At 41.7% G+C, this 27806-nt stretch overlaps 1 protein-coding gene across 1 annotated transcript; it reads left to right on the forward strand.

The window, feature by feature from the left end:
- The first annotated feature begins 1041 nt into the window (after positions 1-1041).
- Positions 1042-27806, forward strand: ralba (v-ral simian leukemia viral oncogene homolog Ba (ras related)). Its single transcript, XM_054747086.2, has 5 exons — positions 1042-1169; positions 25827-26025; positions 26133-26341; positions 26507-26684; positions 27622-27806. Exons 2-5 carry the CDS (start codon positions 25912-25914, stop codon positions 27742-27744), a joined length of 624 nt encoding a protein of 207 aa, XP_054603061.1. The 5' UTR covers positions 1042-1169; positions 25827-25911; the 3' UTR covers positions 27745-27806.

Here is a 27806-nt window from a genome sequence, read left to right on the forward strand (position 1 = left end):
ATGAGTGGATGTATGAATCCGTTTTGACCTTTGTTTTCTGTAACTTGTTTCATCTTTTTTATTAAAAATTGCATTTAACCCTCCCACTCCTAATGGTTGTGACCCCACGAGGAAAGTTGACCATTGAGCAGGGTGGATGGTTTATCCCTTGGGTCCATGTGGCAGGGGTGAGGAGTGAGCACCACCTCACCCCTGCCACATGGACCTCAAGGGATAAACCATCAATCCTGCTCAATGGTGAACATTCCTCGCAAGGAAACCCATAAGGACAGTGGGAGGGTTAAAACATTTTAGATTAGATTACTTTAATGATAAAAAATGCAAACAAGAGGCCAACAAATTGTTTAACTGTCCAGGCAAATGACAGCAAAAAACTTTAAATTGAAATGTGTATTTCACAAAGTTTTCCTATAGAAACAGCAATGCAATAATACTTGAAGTATTAATATACACACGTGTGTATGTATATGGTATGTATATATATTTAAATATAATTTTTCTTTTTTCAGTATGTGTGCAAAACTTGGATGCACATTTGCATATCTGTCTTTTATTCTTTTTCTCCTTGGAAAGGCTATTTTCTATTTTTAATAATTTTATAATTGTTGTAGGTTACAGTAATAGCTGGTGTTTTAACTTGTATATTTTTTTCCTATTCTCCAGTGCTGCCCTAACAAATGAATTTCCCAACTTCCTTCTATTCACTCCTAAGCTTTTTGCTTGCAACTTGATCAGATATGAACATATAAAATATTTAGTGATGTAACACGGTCTTGATTTAGAAAATTTAGACTAATAAATATGAAACATTAAGCTGTTTTATAAATGTGGATCTTTTAAAACTTTTTTATGGATTTATTTGTTGTTAGTGGTAAAATAGTTCCTTAAAAGTTTTATAACTTTTTTTAGAAATATAAAACCATCACATACATAATTTAAAATTCAGTTATTTAGGTACATTTTATAAAATGCTGGAAAAAAAAGGATTTTATTTTACCAGGACTTCGAGATGACGTCACATCCTGTCATCTAGTTTTCATTTCCGGAAGGTGGGGTGTTTTTTTTTTACGGGAGCGTTTTGTTTTTGGGGAGCCAATGTGTCGGTTTGCACAGGGAAAGCAGCCAGAAAGATAGCATCAACCAAGGGCAGTTTTAAAAATTCTGCATTGGTAAGGCTTCCAGTCTTTCTGTTCAGAGTGAAATATGTGTTTTATGTGTTTATTAGCGGGGAAATAACGTAACCACACCTGTTTAACGGTCAAAAGATTGACCTCTTGGGGCGAAAAGGATATTTTAATGACAAAATTGTAATTGAATGAAAATGTTAATTATCACCCGAGATTTGTTTTCCTACGAAACAAAACGCTAATTTTAAGTTTAGTTAATATTTAAGTTTATGCTAGCAGATAGAAAGATGTGCCCGTTTTTGTTCGCATTATGTTTTTCCTTAAGTGAATCAAAACTGATGTCACAACGTCGTGCTTGTATAGCAACGACAGTTTTAGCATTATAGTAAAACGTGTGTACTAACGTGTTTAATTCTGAAGAAACGTGTGAAACTGGTGTTTTCAAGGCTCAATGACAGTTTTCAGTAGGTGTTGCAATTCCCACTAGTGCTGAAAAGTTTTCTCTGAGGACACACCCAAATGAGTTCAGGACTTCTTCTGCTGATGCTGTTGTAACTTTAAATTATGTCAGCAAAAAGACCAGTTTACATTTCAGGATGTCCCCCTTGAACAAACTAAAGACCCGTTTTGTGTCATTAAAATATGTAATTTATTAGGTTATGTCTTATTTTGAAGGGCCACTCAAAGGTGATGGCAGTTTAGCAAGTTTATGGTCAATTGTTTACATATAAACATAATGCTGTGGGCATGTGGGGTGACGTTTTCAGCGTGTGTTTGTGAGAGGGGGTGGAGAACATTGCTGGCAAAGCAACATTCTTTCTCATTAATAACACCAACTGTATTTTAGTATCGGGGGATTTGAGGAATATAATTTATCATCCAAATGCATGCGTGTCCAGAGAGACAAACGCCTGTTTTAAATAATCCACATAAGCCCAATTGTTTTAGTTCTACTCTGGACTGAACTTACAACCGTCCCATCATAAACAACTCGTGAGCACAATGCTGCTGACCCCAGCACATTTATCACATACTCGAGGAAACTAACCCAGGAATTTCTTGGCAGTCTTGTAAGGCAAGGTTTTGGCTTTTAAAGCTAATACACATTATGTTTTTGAGCCAGCCAATGCTGATTAGGATAATATGTTCATTGTCAAAGATAATCACCTAATCTTACTTAGCTTTGTTTCAATGCCTCTGCACATCTAATAATGATGTAATCTAGTTTAGAAATATGTTTATTTAACATTTTTATCATTCATCTTAGACAGTATGTCTTGTAAAGTAAACCATAACATGGTTCGTTGCTTGCACAACCCATATATGACCAAATCATATTAAAAATCTTTTTTTTCTCCAGAGATGCTGATTGAGATACAAGCATACTTTAGATGTGACAGGTGTATGTAAGGAACTAGCTATGAAAACTGTAGCATCCTGTTTCCAACGAGGAAGAGGAACAAGTTATGTAAATATCTGTTTGCAGAACATTGTTATAGTTCACTCTATTTTTAAATGATTCACATCTGTTAATAGTCCATAACCCATCGCTACCAGCTAGTTCCTGTGGGCTTGTTTGCCAGGCTGATGCAGAAGCTGTTTATTAGGATTTTTACATTGCACTTACTGCAACTAAAGATATATTAGTGCTGTGAAAAATTATGCATTAATTTAGTTAATTAATGTAACATGTTTAATGCATTTAAAAAAATTAACATAATTAATGCAGGTTTTTTATTATTATTTTACGTAATCCGACACCTCAAACTCGTGAGCGGCTCTGAAGGAGGGGGCAGCATTGCGCAATGCTGGTGTCTGACCTGCTGGAAATGATTAGAAGCAGTAGCAGCAGAAAAAGAGGAAAAGCTTGCTAGCATGGACAATGCTGTCCATGGAGCGCTGTCTAGATCAGTACAAAGCAGAGCCCAAAATGGATATTGGACATTGAAGAAGAAGAAGAAAATATCATTTCTATAGCGCCTCTCAAGATAAAAATCACGAGGCACTTCACAAAAACAAAAAATGTAAAAATATAAAAAATTTAGAAAATGGTTAAAAATGAGCAAAAAATAGACAATTGTGATTAAAAAATGTTAAGAAAGAGAGAGTGAATAGGAAAGAGGGAAATCAGTGGATCCTGAGGAAGGTGGAATAGGTGGGGAGAGCAGATAGAGTGGTGAAGAAGGTCATACAAAAGCCACTTTGAACAAGTGAGTTTTCAGCTGCTTTTTATAAGAGTCCACTGAGTTCATTACCGTGGTGGTTGAAGAGAGAAGAAGCATATTCCAGACTGGCACCTGTTGCATGCAAGTACCTGTCAACCCCTGCAACCACAGTGCCTTGTGAGAGATTATTCTCACTCTCAGGTCACATCGTTGGTGCGTTCCAGGCAGCTGCGTCCAGCACACGCCACGTTCTCAAAGTGGCGCAACCAAAAAACCATAATTAACCCATGATCGTTCATGTCCACACATGTTCTCTACTTTGTCTTATTTGTGCCTGAAGCGCTGTGCTACTGCGGAGCTCATCACCTGTGCTGAGGTGATTTCACCTCACTGGCGCAGCATCGAAACGCGCTCTCCGCTTTGCAGTCAGGAGATCCCTTTGATCTGCTCAAAAGTAACTGATGAGGTGAAAAAGTAAGAATCCAGGCAGCAGTTTCTCTGGAGAGTTTAGAGGAGACGCAGGAAGATGAGAGACAGACTGGACCGGAAAATAATTAAATAAAAACAAGAAAACAAAACAAAAGTGTTGAAAAGTAAAATGTAGGTAGAATTATCGCCACTACACGTTTTTACTTATATAAATCAAGCTACACACATGTAATATTTATACATTTGATACAATTCAGATCACCTTCAAAACTCAGTCACACACCTAGGGCCGTTTCAAGGCATTTTGGGGGCCAAGGCAAAACAGAACACCCCCCACCCCTATAACTGGGCTCCCCAGAAGCCTTTGTATAATCCAAACCCTGTCCAGTGTTTATAAAAGCCCCTCAGACATTACTGACATGTTCTAATATTATCAGATGAAAAACTAAATTATCAGACATGCTGCCTCGTCTGCTTCTTTTCTAAACTTGCAAAAGTAACAAAACCATTTGAAAGCCACTATTTGTGGATTCTCTGAAAGTTTCCATGGAGTGTGTGACAACTTAGTTTTTCATTGAGAAATATAAAGTTGGACAAAAGTGAGAGCAGCCAGGCTAATGATCAGATAAATTGCGATTAATCACAATCAAGTACAGAAAATTGTGTGATTAATTAAATAATTTTTTTAATCGACTGACAGCTGGATTTAAGTTGGATTTTCTATAAAACTTCCTAAATTATCAGGCAGCCAAGCTACAGTCCTGGACTCGCCATTAACATCAGCTGAGCTCCAGGAAGCCCTTAAATCCATGACTAATAGGAAAGCTCCAGGTCCAGAGGGGTTTCCAGCATAGTTCTACAAAGAATTCTGGATCATTCTGGCTCCAACATTTTTCAGAATGGTGAGGGAAATCGAAGAGAGCGGCAGATTACAACCAAACATGAACTCAGCCAATATTAGTCTCTTGCTGAAACCAGGCAAAGACCGTGCATTTCCTACCAGCTATCGCCCAATTTCCCTTATTAATGTTGATCTCAAAATAATTTGTAAAGCCCTGGCAAAAAGATTAGAGAAGGTAACCCCCTTCATAATACACCCTGACCAAACTGGTTTCATTAAGGGTAGACAATCACCCACAAATTCACGTAGATTACTTAATTTGATAGATTTCTTTTACAGTAGAAACATAGAAACTAGTATATTATCTCTAGATGCAGAAAAGGCTTTTGATAGGGTTAACTGGAAGTTCTTATTTGCAATTTTACATAAATTTGGTTTTGGGAACTTTTTCATAAACTGGCTACAAACATTATACAGTTCACCAACAGCACGTGTCAGGACGAACGACCAAATATCAGCTAGTTTCTGTCTTCAGAGGGGGACCAGGCAGGGATGCCCACTCTCCCCCTCACTGTTTGCTATCTTTATTGTACCACTAGTGGCAGCAATTAGGCAAACAATAGGTATTAAAGGGATAAAGTGTAAGAAAATGGAACATAAGATCAGTCTTTATGCAGATGATGTTTTACTCTTTCGCCGGAATTCTCAATCATCTCTCTCTCATTCAATAGAAATGATAAACTCTTTTTCAAAAGTTTCAGATTACTCTATAAACTGGTTAAAATCCACAGTTCTACCAATGGTAGGTAAATATAATTAGCTTTATATGTTAGCTTCCGTTTCGCTAATGGTGCATTCGCTTTCTCCTCGGAACTCCGAATTCCCGACTAAAAGAACATGAACGAGCTCTAAAGTTTGGCTTCACTTTACTAAATGTGACGGGTGAAGACGAAAGAAACCAGTGACAACAATCTAAGTGTGAGGCATCATCATTTTAATCTGCTCCAGCAGCTAAATAAACTGTTTAAGATAACGTTAGCTTGGTGTGTTAGCTTCCATTGCTACCATTGTTATCAGCTAATGGTGCGATTGCTTTCCCCTCGGAAATTCTAACTTCCCAGTAGGAAAAATCAAATGAAAAAAGATGGCAAAAGGAATGAAGATACACAGTAAATTTAGTTCACAGTAAAGATGTTTGCTTCAGTTTAATTATCAGGTTATAAAACTACAAGGACGATGTTAAAATACAAACAGTTGAATGTTATTTATCGTGATTTATATCAAATATTGTTATATATTGAGAAAAATATATATTTAATTATAAAAGAGAATTAAAATAATAAACACTCAAAAGTATCAAAAATTGGCACCGTTAAGTACCGGTATCGATTCGTAGGTACCGGGAATTGGTACCGGATCGATTCAAATGTCAAAGGTACCCATCCCTAGCCAACAGGCTGCAATATATACCAAGATGGTTGCAAGATAACCCATTAGATGAGTCTTGGTTAGACATAGAACAGACACTTTGCAATACAATAGAGCTTTCAGACTTACCGTTTATTAGCTCAAGCATAAGAAAACATGAAGGCTTCAAACTTATTTGTATCAGCACCTCTTTGACAGCATGGTGGGAGTATCTTAAAATGACAGAGTCTTCAATAATACCATGCAGACGCACAGCTATCTGAAATAATCCTGATGTTTTGCAAAATAATAAAATGATGAACCTTCCGGACTGGAAAAATAAAGGAATCCTATACCTGGAACACATATATGAAGGATTGGACTTCATCCCAATTAATAGAATAGTCTTCCAATTTGGAATAGAAAATAATAGCTTTTTAGAATATCACCAAATTAAATCTGTAGTCAAGCAAAAATTTAAGCTCAATAAAATAGAACTGCAAACACCACCAAGGGTATTAGACTTCTATAATCTCAAACCCCCCAAACTACTGTCTAAAGTATATAAGACACTGTCCAAAATAGACGATAGAATAGCAATCCCTATTGAAAAATGGGAGGTGGATCCATCAGTCAGCTTTGACCAGAACTTCTGGTCCCAAACTTGTTTAAAAACTTTTAATATGATCAGACACCCCAATTTACAATTAAATCAGTACAAAATTCTACACAGAGTACACTATACAGGTCATCGGATGTTCAGAATGGGATTTGTGTCGTCTGACACCTGTACACACTGCACAAACAACATTCCTGACAATTACATTCATGCACTGTGGTCCTGTCCACCTGTCCAGGAATTTTGGGGTAGAGTACGTGAAGACCTGTTAAAGTCTCTGAAATGTCATATCCCAACCACCCCCTCTCTTTGTTTACTGGGAAACCTGGACGATGTCCCGATTGAAACATCTTTGGTTCACGTCGTTCTGACTGCCATATGCATCGCTAAGAAAACTATCCTCTTGAATTGGAAAAATAGAGAAACTCTCTGCATTAACCAGTATAGAAATCTTTTGTTAGATCATATTACACTTGATTTAGCCTCTGCTTCCACTTCAAATTAATCTCTTTGGGCTCCTTTGATTGGTTCCATCACATAGCAATGATGGGGGACCGTTGATGTTGTCCTGTGGGTTGATGTGGGGCTGGGGGGCCGTTGCCCCCCTCTGGAGGTGCTTGGGTTGCCTCGGGGGGTGGACTACTGGCGGTTGTGAGTGGGACCCCTTGGAGGTCTTGGCGGCGGCCATGGGTCACTGCCTGGCAGCTGCATTGCCCCTGGGCGGGTCTGGGTGGGGGCTTGGGGTGTGGGGGTGGCCGTCCCCGTGTGGGGATCTGGGTGGGGCCTTGGGGGTCGGGTCCTGACATGTATGCTGCCGGGAAGAAGGCAGGAACATGCAGCAGTGCCTGGCCCGGGTTTGGGGGCCTCGGGTAGACCTTGGCTCCACTGCTGTTCCATCACAGGGGAGGGGGAGGTCCAGGAGGGGGAGGACCCAACCTTACCTGGATGTCCCATGTCTTATATATTCTGGAAGTTGTGCAAATGCAGGGATGGGCATAGATATTCTGCTGGGGTGGGGCTGGTTTGGTGCCCTCGGACTCCGTGAGGCTCTGTAATGCTGCTGCTTTGGGCCCTGGCAGGATGGGCTGGGGTCTCCATGCCCTGGGTGGCAGTTTGACAACAGAGGTGCCTATTGGGGCCAGTAGGGGAGCTGGCTCCCTGGAGGACTAAGCCCAACCAGCCATTCCTCCCCATCCCCGGATATTTCTCTCCTCCTGCTCCCTCACATCATCACACAAACATACACATAGGACCTTGGGGGGTGGGCAAGTCAGGGAGTGCGGGTATGGACCCAGGGTCCGAAATTAACACTCGCCACTCGCCAAATGCGAGTAATTTGCTCCATTTGGCGAGTAAATTTTTGAGCTCTACCTGCCACCTGGCGAGTAAATGTTTGCACCAAATTAGTTAAGTTTATCAGTCATCTTCCACGGATTTCTGATACTCCTCCCGCCTGCATGCAACTTACACAAACGTACGCGAAACGTGAACGCTGCATCCAACGTCATTTCCACCTATCCCATTCAATCAGTTTATCAAGTTAGCGGTTAGCTTCGTGTTAAAACTAGCGGTGAAATGTGGCGGTTTTTAACTGGAGTCAGCCAGCCTTCCAAAAGAAAACTCGTCGAACTGGAAGAAAAACCACCAGGACCAGTGGCAACCAGAATATTTTGTGAAAAGTGGCGAACTGGAGACTGCGGAGTCATGAGACAATGGCTACATTATGATGGCCACGTAGCGTTGCTGCGTTTCACAGACAACTGGCCCTCGGCATTCTTCAAATATCCAAAAAATGCCCATACTTCCGACTTTGTCTTCTTTGAGGGATAATAAATGTCCTGAGCGCTGCCGTCTCCTCTGGCCATTATTTCAGCTTTAGCTTAAAGAAAGTTTTGGTCGTAAACAACAAAGTGCGCATGTGCCGCCGGCAACTTCAGATGATACGGTGGCTGGTAAGGGTCAACGCGCCTACACCGCAGCCACGGTAATCCACCGAGATAATATATATATATATATATATATATATATATATATATATATATTATTATTATTTATTTTTTTTTTTAAACAAGACTGTTATTATTTATTGTCAACTTTTTTACCGGGGTTTACTGCTACACCGGTTACCGTGACAACCCTAGCCCTGACACACTTTCAGATATTCTCATGGTGCAGCTGTGTTCTCCAGAGATCAAGGACTATGACCCAAATGAGGCTGTAATGCTTTGGCACAAAGACGGTGTCAGAAGCAGGAGGCCAGACTTCATGGTCAGAGAAAACAAGGAGTCTGACTAGTTTTCAATGAAAGAGTTCATAAAAACATCTCTAAAAATAAATAAATAAATAGTAAAAATGACAAGAGTTGTTTTCCTTATTAATTGATGTTTTAATTATTTTGTCACTCTGTTTGGAATCAACATAATATAGAATTACATGCTTTAGGTAGATCTAAATCATTTATAATTTTGGCCGGTAAAAAATATGCTTGGCCGGTAGATTTTCATCACCTACCGGCCAACTTGGCCGCTGAGTAAAACATTTAATTTCGGACCCTGTATGGACCCCATTTCCGCATTCCTGTGGCAACCTGCCCCCCAATTTTATTTGCACCTTATACACTTCCACTGACAACATTCCACACAAACACACACTTAGGGACTTGGGAGTGAGCACATTCAACGGCATTTGGCAGGGGGATATCTCAGCCTCCTCCCGGGTGCCGGTGCCCACTTCCAATTTTATACCGCACTTAGACACCGAGGGCTTAGGGTGTAAGTGGGGTGGCGCGGTGGCATGAGCTGGCATAGGCCGGATGATGCCCGCACTGACCGCTCACCACAGCCATGGAATACACCTCATGATCACATAACACTTTATTGGAGCAGGCAGAGGGAGACTAGGGGTCTTAGCCACCTCTGTTATTGCTTGGCTTCCTGGGGCTGGAGGCTAGGAGGGAGTTCTGACCATCTGGTTGGGGTCTGGGGTGGTAGGTTGCTGTGCTCAGCGTTGGGCGGGGGAGCCTGCTCATCAGCACCCCAGCAGAAAGGGTCAAACTCTGGTTACCGGTGATGGTTGTACCCAGTGTGCAGCAGTACCGGGACCAGAGTGAATAGGGTGTGTATGGGGAGCATGAGTGGGTTTCCGGCGTGCATTTTTGTAAGTCTTGGGTTGTATGTGCATGTGTGAGCATGAGGGAGGGAGTGTGTGACTGTGTTTGTGTATGACTGTATATGTCAGGTGGGGCCTTTGACTCCTCCCCTCTCCTGGAACTTCTTTTGATGATATAGATCTTCGTCCCCCCCTCCCCCTGCCACACCTGGTGAGAGGGGTTGTGCCTTGGTCTGCCTGAGTGTTCGTGGCAACCGGGTCTGGGCATCTGCCTGATAGATCCCGGTGGCTGCCTGGTGGGGTCTGGGTCCCTGGGCTCTGCTGGGTCCCCGGCGGGGGTGGTCGCCCCTGGGTCCCGGGTCGCTGGGTCCCGGGCTCGGTTGGCTAGGGGGTGGGAGGCTGCGGGCGGGCCTGTGGGCTAGGGCTGGGCGATATGATGATTTTAGACCGTTTTACGATCTACACATCTGACGGTCTGTCATTTTTGAGAGACCTTTTTATCACGATTCACAGCTCTGCTGTTGAAATTCTGCCTCTGAATGAAAAGGGAAGTGGGGGAACTTACCTCAGGCGAATGACATGCCTTTGTTTGACCCCTAACTAATCAGAGTGAGTCATAGTAATATATTAGTGCCCCGCTTGTTTTCACCTGTGTGTGAACAAACATGGCTTCGGCCGCGGCTGAGAGCGACAACGAGGTTTTCGTTCCAAAGAGGAACGCCTCGTCCATTAGATGGAACTGGTTTGGTTTTTCACCAGATGACAAAGAGCAGCGAAACGTCATTTGCAAAGTTTGCAAGGAGAGCGTCAAGGCAATTGATGGCAACACCACAAACTTGTTTAATCACTTGAAAAGAAGGCATCCCAAACAATTAGGGGTGGAGCCGAACCCAAATACGGTATTTGGAAAGACAAAAAATAACGTGTTTTTTACAAATACTTATTTTGAACAAATACTTGGAAAAGATATTTGTTCTCGGGAGCAAGAAAAACGTTATATCAAAAAGCTGCATTTCTTCATGAGAACTTAGTGCTTTCCCAGATGAGTGGGTGACGTTCAGGAGTCGGCCGGGGTGGGGGTTACATAAGGTTGCGCTGGCTGACAGACTGCCCCACACAGCTTGACTGAGCGAGAAAAGACTTAACTGCATCACTATTTTTGTTGAGAAGATTTTTGGACTGTAACTGGGTTCCGGAGGCAGTTTATAACTTTCGGGAAGCGGAGTTTGATCCGGGGATTATTCTATTGTGCAGCATTATTGACGTCTGCAGTCGAGTGCCCTCATGTTCGTTCTGTTTACGTAGCTCTGTTAGCTCGGTAATTTAGACAATAGGCTGTTGACAGAGTAATGTTAACGTTCAGTTAAAAAGGTTAAAACGAAGCTTGTAGTTGTGCCAAACTGAATGGACTTGTGGGAGTTTTTTGATAGATTTAAGATACTCTGTCTTGCAGACAGCAAGATGTAAGTTGTAGGCTAGTTAGCCTTAGCATAGCTTCGCGTCACTCATTAACTTAGCTGAAACTCTCCACATGGATTTGGGCAACCCAATAGAAACAAGCGTGGCTGCTGCTGAGCCATCACTTGGTCCTCCACTAGCCAAAAAAACGTGCTCAAGTTCTGTGTGGAAGCACTTCACAGTCAGTGCTGCAGATAAAACCAAAGTCATATGTAATGTGTGCAAAAGTCAAATCAGCAGAGGCAGAGATATCAAACATCTGTCAACATCTGCTATGCATAATCACATAGCCCCCCCCCCCCCCCCCAAGCATCAAATCATCAAAGCAGCTATGCCCCTGCAAGTCAGTTTCAATCACCTATATAATAACTGCATTTAATGCAAAACAGGCTTGGTATGGCGATGGTACATATTCATTGCTGGATTTATGGAAAAACATGAACCATATTGAATATCCATAATTACTATAATTGATATAATTAAAGAATACTTATTATAACGTTGATTAGAAGTGTTTAGCAAAAACAACAGGATTTTTATGCCAATTTTGCAATTTACTCGAATACAAATACAAATACTCCCCCCCCCCCCCTCAATGAATACAAATACAGATACAAATACCGGCTACTTCGCACACCCCTACAAACAATACAATGAGAGCCAGCTGGCAGCTAAAGCTAAAAAGCCTGCGGCTACAGCGGCAGCGGCTCTTCCAGGCAGCAAACGCTAACAGAAACCCTCACAAAACTCACTCCCTACGACAGAGACAGCAGACGATGGAACAGCGTGACAGATGCAGTGACGTACCACTTGGTTAAAGATTTGTGTCCCGTGTGAACAGTAGGAGCGGGATTTGAGAAAATGATAAAAACATTGGATCCGCGCTACGAGTTTTCCAGCCGCAAGTATTTTTCGAACACCGCCATTCCACGCATGTACGCTGAATGCAAAGTGAGAGTTGCAGAAAATATTCAGAATGCGCAGTTATTTGCTACCACAAGCGATCTCTGGTCCAGCCGCTCATCAGAGCCTTATTTGAGCTTAACTATCCACTACATGAGCAACTGGGAGCTACATAGTATTTTGAACAAGTTAATGTTTGCACAATACGTTTGCAATTGACATGTTTGCACTTTAAATATGTTTATGATATTAATTTATGTTAAATTACTTGAAAAACGAGAAACTGATTTTTGTAATTGTTTCTCTCAGGGCTTTTATCATCTCTGGTGTGAGTTTAAAATATAAGTGTGTTAGCACTGTGTTGATTACCCCTAATATGAATAAATGTTTATTTATTCAATGTTTCTCTTCTTTAATATGCAATAGAAGTTATGCTATTCATGGATAAAAAATTGTGATAAAATCGAAATCGTGATAAAATATTGGAAAAATCGTGATATTCTATTTTTGCCATATCGCCCAGCCCTACTATGGGCTTGCCGCTGATATCTCCCGGGACTCTGCCGGCTGCTGGTTGTGGCCCCCCGGGGCGATCCTCTGTGCCTCTCGAGGGGGGCGGGGGCCTTTCTGGTTGCAGTCTCCTTGGGGTTCCTGTGTTCTGGGGCAGCGCCTGGATCTCTGGGACTTGGAGCTCCCCCCGTCTCCTGCGCATCTTTGGGGGGCGGATCTGTGGTCCCTCACACTCTCTGTTGGACGCTCCTATAGAAAAACCTTAAATAAACAAGCGCGTGTACACACACAGGTGCTCACATGGTGCTCTCAAAAGTATGGGCTTGGGCACGTTAAACACAGGTCTTAAGACTATGGTGGGCACTTAATGCACTGTGATTTATTATCGTGATTCTTCAGTTAAGCAATGTTGATTATATATTTCTTCATCAAGTTGACGCAGTGATAGCTAGATCTTGTTGTATTGTTGTTGTGTTCCTTTTTTTTTTTGCCCTTTTGCGTTTTTTGTGTGTCTTTTTCTGCAGGTCTAGAAGCAGACTCTTGTTCATTATTGTTTATTTTTGTGGAACCCCCCCCCCCCTCTCTCTCTCTCCCCACCTTTTCTTTTCCTTTCTCTTTCACCTCTGTCTCCGTGTCTGGTCGGAATTACAAAGCATTCAAATACAATAATAATAAAATTTTAAGTATCAGGCGTGACATTAAAAGCAGATGCTTTGATGCTCCACCTGAGAGTAAATCTGTAAGGCTTGTCACCAGCATTCAGACATCAATTCTGTTTGCTTCACAGCCAGACAGGACACGGTAAAAAAAAAAAAAAGAAAGAAAATGTGGGCGCAATTTTAATTGTCAAAAACTCCAGCGAACCATCAGTTCATTTTGCTCAAATAGAAATTGAGGCCTGCCTCTAATTCTGGTCCTCCTTCCAATAAAGGCCTGGAGCTTGATGAGCTTGAGTCAAATACAGGCCCGGGCCTGTATTAGAGGATTTACGGTAAATATCATACATACACATACACACACACATACATACATACATACAGGGTTTCCCCCAGCGCTTTATAAGCCTGGCGGCTTTGCTTTCCCACTCGCCAGGCTAAGCATCATGCCCCGCCCTCCTCCCTGACTACCTGGTCCGCTGACACAACAACACGAACGGCGCAATGAAACTAGAGCCCTCCATCAGCTGATACTGGTGAGAAACAGCAGCGGAACGTGTGCAACCACCCCACCCCCGGTCTCCCAGAGGAGCGCTACATATATATATATATATATATATATATATATATATATATATATATATATAAAATTCTTGGTGAAAAGTTGAATAAAAAGAAACATGTTGTAACTGCCCTCTTATTCAGTGTAGAGGTGATTTTCTAATATTTGTGTCAAGATAAACAAATGAAACATTTTGCTGAAGAAACTGTGAGACCTCTCACATCCGTCTCATAGCCTTCCTCGTCTTTACTCTACTGCTGATTAATCTTGTTTCCCCCTCTCTGCATGTGCGTGGTACTCCTCCAGTCAGAGCTAACATTTCACCCAACAAACACAGAGTGGGTTGTCAGTTTGTCATTTGATACACACCAACACATTTCAATTCAATCTATAAACAAGCTGGTAGCAGAGATGGGAATTTTTCATTTTACATAACTATTTGCTATTAGAAAAAATATGTACAAGTCATAAAAGTCTAATAACTTTATTAGTTAAAAATACATCTAAACATTGTAGTCCATTCAAAGTCATAATCTGGTCTTGCAGAATAGAAGATGGTTTTCCTACCATTTAAACAAGCTACTTTTTAAAATATCATATAACAAACCTATGTAACGTATAACAATTTAGTATGCTAGCCAGTACGGTGTGGTGTTTTTGTGATGAAACATTAGGAAGGTGTTAGCTTCATTGTTTTATTCTTAACTTCAAAATCACAGCATCTCAATGCCACCGACAATCTGAGAAAACCCCAAGAACGACGGGTCAGAACTTCTAGCCTGGTCTGCCAGAATCGCCCTCTGTCTATTCTACACAGAAGATGAGTCTGGATTCGTGGAGGCAGAGAGCACCATGAGGGGCCGCTCTAGTCAGCTCAAAAATAACCAGTCAGAAAAATGGCAGAAATGACGACTGTATCACGCATTGCTGTAGTTTTTTAGCTTTAGTCAAAGATGGCATCTGGCGACGGCGCAGACATCTTTCTTTAGAACAAAGGCTTTTAGCGCTTCTTGTTGTGGTTTTAAAAACACGTCCAAGTCATTTAGAACGGAGGAAAGAGCCGCAGCAAACGCCGCTTCAGACGCTATCTTCGTTGTTTATGAGAAATTTAGCATTGCTGTGTGTGAGGTATGCTGCTCAGCGCTGACTGGCTCGGTTAGAATCCTTAGGGGTTGGGGTTATTTGAATGGGAAAGTTACCAGGCTCCTTGCTTCCCATAAGGAAGCATTGGCATGGCTGGCCAAGCTACAAATCTTCCAGAACCCATCCTGAATGTCCTGGCTCTCTCCTCTCCACTAGCCACACACACATGCACGTATGCATGTTGCCAAGGCAATAAAGAGACGAACGGCTCTGCCAGCCAAGGATAAATTCACAAACAACAGGTCCTTAAATAAAATTCAGAACGGCAAACAGAAGGAAACATTCCATCACTTACGCTAGCTAGCTCTACACCAGCTCTGGCTTTGCTTCCCGTTAAACTTCAAGTCAAGAATGCACGTTTCGTGCACAAAGAGGGGTGTGTGCAAAGGAGGGAGGGGCGATCAGAGGGCAATTGAATGGATGGATCAGGATCCAATTATTACTAACAGGACGTTCACAATGATTGGATGCAGTTTTCCCGGGATTGTAAGTTTGTGAGACGATTCAAAATGTTCTTTTTCTCTTGACAAAACATATTACTTTTTGGTTGCCATTGGTGTGCGAAGAACGTTTTTAAAAAATGGCATAAATACTCCAGAAATCAGTCTATTACCACACCTTTAATACATCTAGTTGTATATTTGAAAGTCAAATGAGAAGCTCCTCAAACAAATCTTTGTGGCATACCTTGACCATAGTTACTGAGCACAGAGATTTAAAAGTAGAACTGAAAAACAAACAGCATCCTTACCAACAACATAGTATTAAAGGTAACCACCTCACCACATGACAATTGGCACTAATTTGCTACCAACTGATTGAACTATTTGCTAGCTCTTTTAAGGCTCTATGTAATGGACCATCAACAAAGGCCTGATAGTAATGACAGGGCACATTACCACCTATTGTAGCTGACTTGGACATAATTTCGTCATTAAATCAATTCCCTCATGTGGTTGTCTTCTGCAGTCCACTTTAATGTGCAGCATTAATCGTAACTTGATTTAACTGTCCATATGGATGTAATTTAGCTATACTTGGTGTTATGCTACATTGTGCACATTGGATTAAAATCGATGATGTAGCCTTTTCAGATTGGTGTCGAAATCTTAAAGCAATAATCTGAGACTAAGGAGCTGTGAGATTTATATATATATATATATATATATATATATATATATATATACTATATATATATATATATATATATATATATATATATATATAATACCATTTTAGTCCAGTGTAATTCCCAGAAAATTTAGAACACCATCATCCAGGCCATACATACATACAGTCAGGTCCATAAATATTACACAAGTGGGAGGCACATATGCAAACTGTTGTAATTTCTACACCGTTCACCTGATTTGGATGTAAATACCCTCAAATAAAAGCTGACATAAAGCGCATCTTGTTCGTTTCATTTGATATCCATTGTGGTGGTGTATAGAGCCAAAAATGTTAGCATTGTGTTGATGTCCCAATATTTATGGACCTGACTGTATATGTGTGTGTGTGTGTGTGTGTGTATGTATATATGTATATATATATATATATATATATATATATATATATTAGGGCTGTAGCGAAGCCTCGACGAAGTCGACGGCTCGATTCTAAAAATTTGTCGACGTCAGATCCGGAAGTCGACGCACCGCGCCCACTTGTTGCATCCCCAGGAGTTTGTAAATAGAGGAGGAATCTGCCCGTTTTTCCTCTAGTTCGCCCTCTTCTCCGCCTTCACTAACATCTCCGCCAAATACCGAAGACCCGGAACAACGTCCGTCCACTACTAGATTATTTTCCTGTTTTGCCCATTCGTCTCCCGGCAACGGACAACAACTTCCGGGGTCAGATGCGCTGCTTCGTGTCTATCGCAGATGTAGAAAATCACCGGGAGTGCTTCTCCCTTCATTAAGGAGCTTCTTTCAGACATGAGGAGAGCTGTTTTGGTGGTAGCAGTCTCTCCTCCGTGCTGGTCTGTTTGCTGCTGGGTGTTTTTGGTTTATTTAAACTTGGTAACTTGAACTTAATGTTGGTAAAGCTACTGTTAGCATCTTCGCTAACAGCTTCTTGCGTTGGGATAAGCTGTTACGTTTTGGTTTAGAGTTCATCTTTTTTGTGGTGTAGATCTCCCTTTTATTACATTTAGAGTGTTATGGGTTTTCGGTTTAGTGTAAAATATCACCTGAGCTTGGTTTAACCCGTAACACCACTCGCCTCACGCACATAAGTGACCAAAACAAAGCAGCATGGAGACACTCCATCTTCTACCACCTCTCAGGCAGCAGCCTGCACTCCCAAGTTCTACACGTCACCAGAACATAACCAACTAACACAATAAACGCAGTGTTATACAAAATGGAAGGCCTGTAGTGTTTATTCTCTTACAGTAAGAATTTATCAATTTTTTTGAGGAATTTATTTGAGATTTTCTGGTTTTTGTTAATTGTGCAATAGAAAAATAATCATTAGATTAATTTTCTAAATAGTCATTAGAATAGTCGACTATTCGATAAAATAATCGTCAGAATAATCGTTTTAAAAATAATCGTTTACCCCCAGCCCTAATATATATATATATATATATATATATATATATATATATATATATATATATATATATATATATATATATATATATATATATATATATATATATATATACTTACCATCTTAAAATAGTGAGGTTACAACAAGTTCATGTCCTTTTGTAGGTGGTACGTAATGGAGCCTGTTTTCTGTCTTGCCAGTGAAATGGAAAAAGCTCATGGCAAGATGGTGATAAGAGTGCTGCTGGGGGTTGCTCATCAGCAACACATTGATTGACTGAAATCTGAATTCCTCTCTTATCTCTCCCATTTTAGTCCAGTGTAATTCCCAGAAAATTTAGAACACCAACATCCAGGCCAGCTGAAGAGATCGTAGAAAGGATATCTTTAGCATCTAGCAGGTCAAAGCGGTCTTATTGAGAAAAAGCCATAGTGGAAATTCTTCTGGGAGCAGTTAGTGTGGACTACATTTTCACCTTGAAGGTAATTTCCATATCAAAAAGTCAGGAAGTGTTAAGAGTAGAGGCGTATTTAACAAAGAAAAGCACCCACTTGGTGTTGCTGAAGTAGGATTGTGACACGGAGAGGGTTTTAAGTCTGTGTTGCCCAGTTTTGTCAAAGGCATCTGTGTGCACTCCCACAGGCAAAGGGTTGTTGGTATGCAATGTAGGCTGAATGAGTCCTCCTTGCTGCTGTAGCCATCTTTTTAAGTATAGTAAATAATTTCTTGATCTCCACAGGCAGTGGCTATTATAACTGCTACATCTGAAAGACCAAACACATTTTTGCTTCCTCCCTGCAAGAATTTGCTCTTAAATTATGCATTGTTTGTTTCACTGTGATAAACGGGCTGTAGTGTTGAATTCCAGTCATGTGTCACAGAAAAACACATTTTGTTACACATATCTTATTACATTCACTCAACCAGGTTACATTGCTTTGGACAAAGTGAGCTGAAAGTTGTTCCTTTGTGTTTTCTGGAGATTGTTTTGGGAGTGGTGTAAATTGTATGAGGCATGGGAATTTTGATTTAATATTGCATAAAGGGGTGTAGATTTTTCTTGGCAGCGAAAAAAATTTCATTCAACATAAGTCAGTTTTGCAACAAGTTTATATTCCAGCTCTCATCTGTCAACCTATTCAGCAATACTCATTCTTGGCTCTTGAGAATGTGAGAAGCAGATAATTTACCTTAGAGTTCACCTGAATTTGAAGGTGGTTGCTGGACCAGAAATGTCTTTTCTTCAAGTTTTCTTTATCAGTTTCGAACAGGAAATCAAACAAACCAAATTCCCACAAGTTAACATGTTCAAGCGCTGCAGTTAAAGGTGTGGAACACTGAAAACACATTTTTTAGTTATTTCTGATTACACTGAGTATTTATGCAGGCTGAGCATGAAAATAGTCTCCTACACCTATCTCCTGCATTAGCTTCTGATAGAAAATAGACGGTGAAACTCTAAGATTGGAAAAGCCTGACAGATCTACGTCACACTCACTTAACTTTGATGGACTCACCCATCTTGACTTGCGATGGGGAAGGCTGTTGTTGGTTTAGAGCAGTGGTTCCCAAACTTATTTAGCCGTGCACCCCCTTCTATGTCCCGACCATGTCGACGCACCCCCCAGCCCCACATCAGGGCATGGCTATATATATATATATATATATATATATATATATATATATATATATATATATATATATATATATATATATATATATCAGACGTCACGCCAAACAGTCACTCGACAGACGAGGTTAAAAAAATATGATCGACCTTTTTCCCATCACTTTCATTTTTATGTTTATGTATTATGTACTTTTGAAATAGTAATTAATAAACATTCAATACCATTACAATTTCCTTTGATTTAATATTAAATCAATATTTAGAGTGCCCAGGTAGCACATAAACAATGCAATTTAACGGTTTTCTTAAAGTAGGAACGTTTAACCAGAGCTCTCCTTCCTTCTGATCTGCGTAAACCTGAACCGGCCACCTTCTTGTGCGTAATCAAATGTCTATAAGGGAAAAGATGGAAAAGCTATAGCCATGAGGTTCAGTTTTGCCTCAGACCGACTTATTGCTGTTTTATGGTGTGGCTGAATCTGCGATCCGCTGCCACGTGGACTGGAATAACAAATGCTGCAGTAACGGGAGTTGTAGTCAGGTTCATGAGGAGTCACTGGCTGGAGCGGACCCGACTTTAATACGTCATCCCAAAATAGAAGCTAATATCTTAATATGACATTGAATGAAAATGTTGTTATAAAACCTCTTAAAAGTTTTTATCACGGAGGCGGCAGCGCTCATTTCTGCCTTCAGTCTGACGGTGCGGCGTGGCGCAGCGTGCGCTTGTTGAATCAGTATGTATGTGTGTGTTTGTGTGTGTGTGTGTGTGTGTGTGTGTGTGTGTGTGTGTGTGTGTGTGTGTGTGTGTGTGTGTGTGTGTGTGTGTGTGTGCGGCACAGCTCCATGAGCCGCTCCAGTCACTGTGTCTCGTTATTGGCGCTATTTAAACCAATGTTGTAAAATGACTTCTGCCCAGACCAGATGTGCTCACATGTGCACCCGTGAGCCGTGGTTCAGCTGGAACGCGTCTGACCTCTTCAGCGCGCTGTTAATAGCCCGACACGTTTAGAATGCTGTCCCACAGTCAGTGTGCTAATATAATAATATAATAATGCTAAAATGCTCAGATGGGAATCATTTCTTGATTTATTTTGTTACATCCACAATGTTCTGTGTGTGAGGTTTACAACGTCAGAACACCTGCATGAGACAGGTGTTAATTACAATCTGCCAGAATGACTCACCACCTTCAGATTCCTCCAACACCGATAAAAATGATCAAATACTGAACATATCTTGCTATTAACAGCGTGCGCAGGTCAGAGCGCTGAAGCTCGGAGCGCATTATTATGAAGCTAGGGCACATGCGGAGGACACACACAAAAAATATACTTGTTTTCAATTACATTTATTGGGCCCACTTACTTTTTCTCAGGCCCACCCACAAATGAGTTTCTGGCTACGTTAATGGTGACATATGACAGACTTCTCTGAGCTCCGCAGCCATTACACTTTTCACCTCGCGCACCCCCTAGCGGCAGCTTGCGCACCCCCAGGGCTGTGCGCACCACACTTGGGGGATCCCTGGTTTAGAGTCCAGCAAACAACAAAGAACATCTCGGCTAGCAGAGGCGAACTGTTAGCATTAGCGCTTCCACTACAGGGCAGAAGTCCTTCAGGCTTGTGCTATTACTTGAGATAAAACATCAACATTGGAGTCAGTGGTAGAGTCGTGTTGCTGTTATCCAATCTGAGGCGAATTGTCCAAATATCAGGAAATAAGACTTCACCTCCTACTCTGTTCTGCCACTCTTTCCTCCAGTTGAATCCTCTATACTGATACAGGTGCTTCTGGGCTCCCCCAGCCTCAGCGTGACTCCTCAGACTTTGATGATTCTTCAGTTAATTCCACCAAGAGAATGCAATGCCGATGCTAGTTTTCTGGCACTGTAGTTTCTGGATCTGCTCAGGGTCCTGCGCTTGTCAATGACATCATCGTACTACTGCAATACCACTCGGCCAAAATATCTTGCATCTCTTTGTCAGTTCTGTTCTTTCACATCAATTTTGGAAAAAGTTTAGCAGTTTTGTTATTAAATTCACGTTTCTTACCACGTAAATGTTTTTGAACGTGGGAAAGTAAGTTCCTGCTAGTCATCTAGTGTGAAGTCATCAAAAGTTGCAGGACCCCGAGTTGGCCAAAAGGAAATATGGCAAATAACATGACGTCCTCCAAAGACACCAGACCTGTGCCCTGTGTGTACTTTAGACCCAATTTTTATTTTTAAATGTTATGAAGCCGCCAATATTTTCCAACGACTGGACATCATTTCATTCATTTTCAAGAACGTTTCGATGGATTTTTCCAGAGATTAAAGGTAAAAATACACATAGTCACTTTGACCAATTTAGGCAGAAAAACAAAAAAGCTTTTGTAACACAGTAAATGTGATTGATTGACTGCTTTATCAGTTTAAAAGAAAACTGCTTTAAATTGAAAAGCAAATGTAGTTGCATCATTTCTGAATGTGTAAAGTCCTAGCTTCTGTACACGTAAAACGGGATGTACCAATCACTCAGGTCACACTAATGCCACTTTAATTGGCTATCAGTCAGACTATTCTGCATGGTGCTTTAACTGATTAAAGTGTACAGAGAAAAGGCTCCAATGGCCAGCAGGAGACTGTGTAACATTTGCAGCACTGGGTTGTGGTAGTTTTTCACCCCCTATGCTGAAATCATTATTTTATGTTTTTGTACGATATGTCTAATGTTGCTTCATCCTTGAGTTGTAGTAAAGGGCATGGATTGCATTCTGAGTTGTGCTCCAAAGAGATGGCCCTTTTTTCCTCTCAATGTTGTCATTTATTTCCCTGAAGCCTTGGAGCCAAAATAAATTGTTGCACTATAAGTCTTCCTCTTCTTAACCCCCTTTTCACCTAAAAATCTACCAGCGACACAAATAATCCATACCCTACTTGAGCTCAGCAAAACATTTACTACATAAACTAATTTTCTGACCTATTCATGGTGTCCACGGGTCCTTAAAAAGTCTTAAATTGGCTTTTCCAAATTTAGGCCTTAAAAATCCTTAAAAATGACCAATAATCCTTAAATACAGTTTCCGAAGGTCTTAAATTACAAAAGACCCAATAAACAAAATTGTTTTATTTCTATAAAATTTTCGTGAATTTCTAGTTGGTGTTCAGCATTTTTTTGTGTATGATGTTGGCATAAGCGGAACCGTACACATTCAGTTGGTTGTGAAAGGGGGCTATTTTTAGATGAGCACATTAGCTGGTTAAGCTAGTGGGATGTGGGGAAGCTCCATGGGGAAGTGCAAGTTTAATGGTAACTGGGTGGTTAATCCCACGTTCGCGACTTGGTTGGCACCGGTTCCAGGCAATAGCTGGAAATTATAGCTTAAATTTAATTTTAAAAAATTGGTAAAATTTGGTCAAAGTGGCCTTCAAAAAGGTCTTGAAAAGTCTTAAATATGGCTCCCTTAAACCAGCAGATACCCTGCTATAAAACATAGCTTACATACGGTTTCATGCAGTTTCTGCTTTGTAAATCACACCTGTCCTGGAAATGAGCTCAGGTATTTCTGGGTCACATCCTGCCCCATATACACCCACTTTCTGCCATAAGTGGACAATGCAAACTACGTTGCACATATTGTGCTTATAAATACACCTGCTTATCGACAGCATTTCATGAGTAACCATGACAACCAAGATCCAGGCTCTGGGGCATTTTATTTCCTTCAAGCAACCCCGCGTTGTTGCCGTGTTGGGCCATGGAGCGATCACAGCATCAAAAGGAAATGGTCAGATGGAGCCTAAGAGGGCAATATTCATTAAAAGTGTCAATGAAAGCGGCATGGTGCGCAGAGATTCTTTATCTAAGGGGAACTTGTACTTAGCCAGGTCCAAAGTTTGCTTAAAGTTGCACTTACTTTTCCATGAAATGTTTTCTTTAGAAATCAGAGTTTGTGTTGAAAGTCACTTACGCAATTTTTAGACTCTTGTTTAGTGCATAAGTGTTATAAATGAGGCTCCTGGTTTTTTCTTTTTGTCAGATCCTCCTATCTCAACTTTGTCTGCAGACTGTTCAGCAGGTGGTAACGTGGCAGTGCCCTTCCCCAGAAGTTTCTACTGTGTTCAGCTAGTCTATTGTTCCTTCACAGCATTACCATCTGTGCTTGTGCACGGGGAAGTGGGTTACATGTGAATAATTGAAACGGTGACCCATATACAAAAGTGCTGATTTCTGTGTAATTGTGCTTGTATGTTTGTGGGGGGTATCCTTCCCATGAGCCTCTTCACTGGCCTTGTTAATGACAACAAAGACAGGAAGGGCATGGGTCACACCTCGCTTTCTGCTTAGGGAGTGTGGAATCAGGATTAACAGATACCATATCCTCGCTGGTGTTTTGAGATTAAGGTTACTTTGACAGAAAACATGCTCCATTTGTCACTGAAATGTCATTTTCACTGTGACTTTTAAGGGATTTGAAGTTTTCCTTTCTCTTTGAACAAGTTTTAAGTGGTTTCTTTTTGTTCTGTATCTATTAAAGCTTTCATATTTAGATGGATGGATGGATATTTTTATTCGGTCAACAACAACAATTTATCAGTTTTACATAAAAGTAATCAAGCAACCGAAAAAAGGAATAGGTTGAAGCCTAGTGGCTTTCAGTCTTGTCTGAGCGTTGAGTATGCGTTTGTGCTACTCTGTTCAAGCTGTTGAGATGTTTACTGTCAGGGAGGAGCAGGTTATGAATCCAGCTATGAATCAGCTCAGTGCTTCCATTAGTGCGACATCCTGAGAGGAGGGAATTATCTGTCTCTCTACAGAGAGATAAAACGACAAGGTATAAAGTCTGGAATAAAATTGAGCTTGGGGCCATAATGTTACAACAGTATTTTGCTATATGACATGTCAGCTCTCAGAATATACAACATAAAAGCTCTGGATTCACATGGACTCCGACTTTTGTTTGAGGGAGGCTCAAATGTATGCATGAGGTTATTTCTTATGTTTTATTGCTTTGAGCACCTGCTCAGTTGGATGGATCCCATGATGGGGGCCACAACAATAGCAGCAGCCCATAACGAGACAAACACATGGTGGTGTTTTTCTTGTGTCGAGCAGATCCTGCCCTCATAGCCAGAGTTTCAGTGAGGGAGTTCCGGTGTAGCTGGTTTAGCTAGTTGATCTAATCTAACATCTGCTGAAACGTCGAGCAGAGGAGCATTTTTGGTTTTAAACCGCTTTTCTGGATCAAATTATCAGTTTTTTAGCTAATCCACCTTCTGTAAGTCACTCTTTTTAATTATGATGGACTTGTTTGATTTCAAAGCTGTCAAAACAAAAAGGGCAAAAATGTCCACAGCAGGAGACAGGAAGGTCATTCATGGGTCAAATGATGGAATAACAGTGTGGATACATGATGCTTGACATGTCTGCCTTTTATATTTTTGTTTCTTCAATTTATCGGGCCTTTGGCCAGATGTGTCAGCATTGTGCAATGTCCTCGAAACAGAGCATGCAGCTATCGGCTGCTGTTTTAATCGATGGGTGCATTCCACCTGCCACAAATAGGTGCGTTTTGAACGTGCCCCTGAAGCAAAGTGACGTGTCACTCCGCTACATGTACACTTCAAGTCTAAATTTCCTAAAAAGTGCGTTTTCAGAACACACCAATCTCAGAAGCTCGGATTAAGCCAGATCGGACTTCAAACATGGGAGCAGTGTAAAACATCTGGAAAGTTTCAAAATACCTTCAGATTTTCTGTTGCTTGAGTGAAAAAGAAAGTCCGTAATAACCGATGGCACCTCTTTGTCCAGATAAACGGAACAGGAAATCAACCAGAACTTTTTGGACACAGGCTGACGTCTTTCTTTTTGCTTGTCATTGTGTGAACTGACAAAATCGTGTGTGAGATTGCAATTGTCAGTTTTTTTGCGACTTTGTGGGACTAGCTGCATGTTACGCTTTCGCTGCTGAGCTCACAGGTAAAACACATCCATTACCATCCGGTGGAAAGCCGGCGGTTATTCGTGATTGCGGGTGTAGGCAAGGCCTAACCCAGTGCACAACTAGGATGCACACTCACCAACGGGCTGTTTAGGATCCTCAGTTAGCCTAAAACAGATATTATTGAAACATGTGTGGCATAGAAGCACCCTGGACCCCTAAATGTTTCAAATACTCTTAAATCCCTTTAGATGAAGTGTAGGTCATGACATCAGCGACTTCCACAGTAGAGTATGTGTGGCGCTCGTTTTAAAAGTTCTCTGTGACGGAGATGAACGTTGCTGAGGTTGGGCACTGGGCGATTGACTCCACGCTCTCACCTTTTCAGGGTGAGGCCCTTTTAAAGCAGATAGATGGCCGGGCACCTCTTCCTGCTTTTTAACGAGTTAAGCACACGACGCCACGTTTTAATGCTTCTCTAAACGCTGCCTTGCTGTGGAGAATGATGGCTTCATTACTTCTGATCAGTTGCAATGACCTTTTGATAGCGAACTTTATAAAGTTCTTGGATTCATGAGAAGGCAATTTGGCACCTAAATGGAAATGGGGGGGGGAGAAGATTCAAGATTTGTTGGAGCCCAGCCTAGAGCCTTGGCACGGCGTGTGACTGTCGCTGCGAGGGCCGTTAAGTAACGACCGCCATCTGTCCAGTCACTTCTTATAGTCTCTCCTTACTCAGGTTATTTACTGTAGGCACGGCTAAATTTCCTCTCTTGTCATTCACAGGTTGTGTGTGTGTGCGCGTGTGTGTCTGTGCGCCTGTGTGCATGTGTGTTTGAGTGAATAAAAGGACGGATAAAGGAGCCCAGCAATGGCAACCAATAAATGCAAAAACCAGAGCTCGCTGGCTCTGCACAAGGTGATAATGGTAGGAAGTGGAGGTGTTGGGAAGTCGGCCCTCACGCTGCAATTCATGTATGACGAGGTGAGTCGGCACCTGGGTCCAGTTGGTTCAACAATAACCGGAGTGTGTTAGAACTTTAAAAACTGGAGCATAAAACACACTGGTGTCACAAATCCTCTCATCCTCAGTTTGTGGAGGACTATGAACCCACCAAAGCAGACAGCTACAGGAAGAAGGTGGTTCTGGATGGGGAGGAAGTCCAGATCGACATCCTGGACACGGCTGGCCAGGAGGACTACGCTGCGATCAGGGATAATTATTTTCGCAGCGGGGAGGGCTTCCTGCTGGTTTTCTCCATCACAGAGCACGAGTCCTTCAGCGCCACCGAGGAGTTCAGGTAATGATACGACACCTGTCAAAGCCTCCCGGTGAGCTTTGAAAAGATTTCGGGGGGGGGGGACGAGAGGATCACATAAAATGTTTAAGCATAACTGAATGAGTTTATTATAATTCTGATGTGTTGGAGCTGTGAAAATCTGACAGGTTTGTCCCGTGTTGGCAGGGAGCAGATCCTGCGGGTGAAGGCAGAGGAGGAAAAGATTCCTCTCTTGCTCGTGGGCAACAAGTCGGACCTGGAGGAGCGTCGGCAGGTGTCTGTAGATGGGGGCCGCGCGAAGGCCGACGAGTGGGGCGTCCAGTATGTGGAGACATCAGCCAAAACTAGAGCCAACGTCGACAAGGTGCTGCCGCTTGTACATCATGAGAACTGTGCAGAAGTTAGATGAGGTGATGATTTAAGAAGATACAGAGTGACTAACAGGTTATCCGCGGGTCCTTAAAAAGTCTTACATTTACTTTTCCAAATTTAAGGCCTTAAAAATCCTTAAAAATGACAAATAATCCTTAAATACTGTTTCCAAAGGTCTTAAATTACCAAAGGCCCAATAAACTAGATTATTTTATTTCTATGACATTTTCGTGAATTTCTAGTTAGTCTTCAGCATTTTTTGTGTACGATGTTGGCGTTAGTGGAACCGAACACATTCAGTTGGTTGTGAAAGGGGACTATTTTTAGATGAACACATTAGCTGGTTAAGCTAGTGGGAGCTAGCGCCTTGGAGAAGTGCAAGTTTAATGGTAAACGTTTGTAACGTGGTTAGCACCGGTTCCAGGCAATAGCTGGAAATTATAGCTTGAATTTAATTTTAAAAATAGCTTAAATTTGGATCCGGATCGAAAGGAGTTAGTTGAGGTGGTTTGGGCATCTGGTCAGGATGCCTCCTGGACGCCTCCCTGGGGAGGTGTTTCGGGCATGTCCTGCCGGCAGGAGGCCCCCGGGTCGACCCAGGACACGTTGGAGAGGTTACATCTCCAATCTGGTCCGGGAACGCCTTGGGGTCCTGCCGGAGGAGCTGGTGGAGGTGGCCGTGGAGAGCACGGTCTGGTGCTCCCTAGTTGGTATGCTGCCCCCGTGACCCGGACCCGGATAAGCGGAGGAAGATGACAACAAGCTTAAATATGGTCAAAGTGGCCTTAAAAGTCTTAAAAAGTCTTAAATTGGGCTCCCTTAAACTTGCAGATACCCTGGACTAAACCATCTACACATGCCTGATTTCTGCACAGCGATGGCCTCCATTGTCATCATGTTCCTAAACACACCTCATTTTCTCTCCACAGGTGTTCTTTGACCTGATGCGTGAAGTTCGAGGCAAGAAAATGACGGAGAACAAGGACAAAAACGGGAAAGGAAAGAACAAAAAGAGCAAGAAGAGTCTGCGGGAGCGATGCTGTTTACTCTGAACTCTTCATGGACCTAAACAGCTGAGATGCTGCGGAATAAAAGCAAATGGGTTTCGTTGTCA

This window comes from Nothobranchius furzeri, chromosome 14 (assembly GCF_043380555.1).
Source record: "Nothobranchius furzeri strain GRZ-AD chromosome 14, NfurGRZ-RIMD1, whole genome shotgun sequence".
In the NCBI taxonomy this organism is placed as follows: domain Eukaryota; kingdom Metazoa; phylum Chordata; class Actinopteri; order Cyprinodontiformes; family Nothobranchiidae; genus Nothobranchius; species Nothobranchius furzeri.

What these genes read in the sequence shown, in the direction of transcription:
- ralba (XM_054747086.2), top strand. Translation starts at nt 25,912, where the DNA reads ATGGCAACCAATAAATGCAAAAACCAGAGCTCGCTGGCTCTGCACAAG. An exon ending in TGCAATTCATGTATGACGAG is followed by an intron (nt 26,026 to 26,132) that starts GTGAGTCGGCAC and finishes TCTCATCCTCAG; the next exon opens with TTTGTGGAGGACTATGAACC. An exon ending in AGCGCCACCGAGGAGTTCAG is followed by an intron (nt 26,342 to 26,506) that starts GTAATGATACGA and finishes CCGTGTTGGCAG; the next exon opens with GGAGCAGATCCTGCGGGTGA.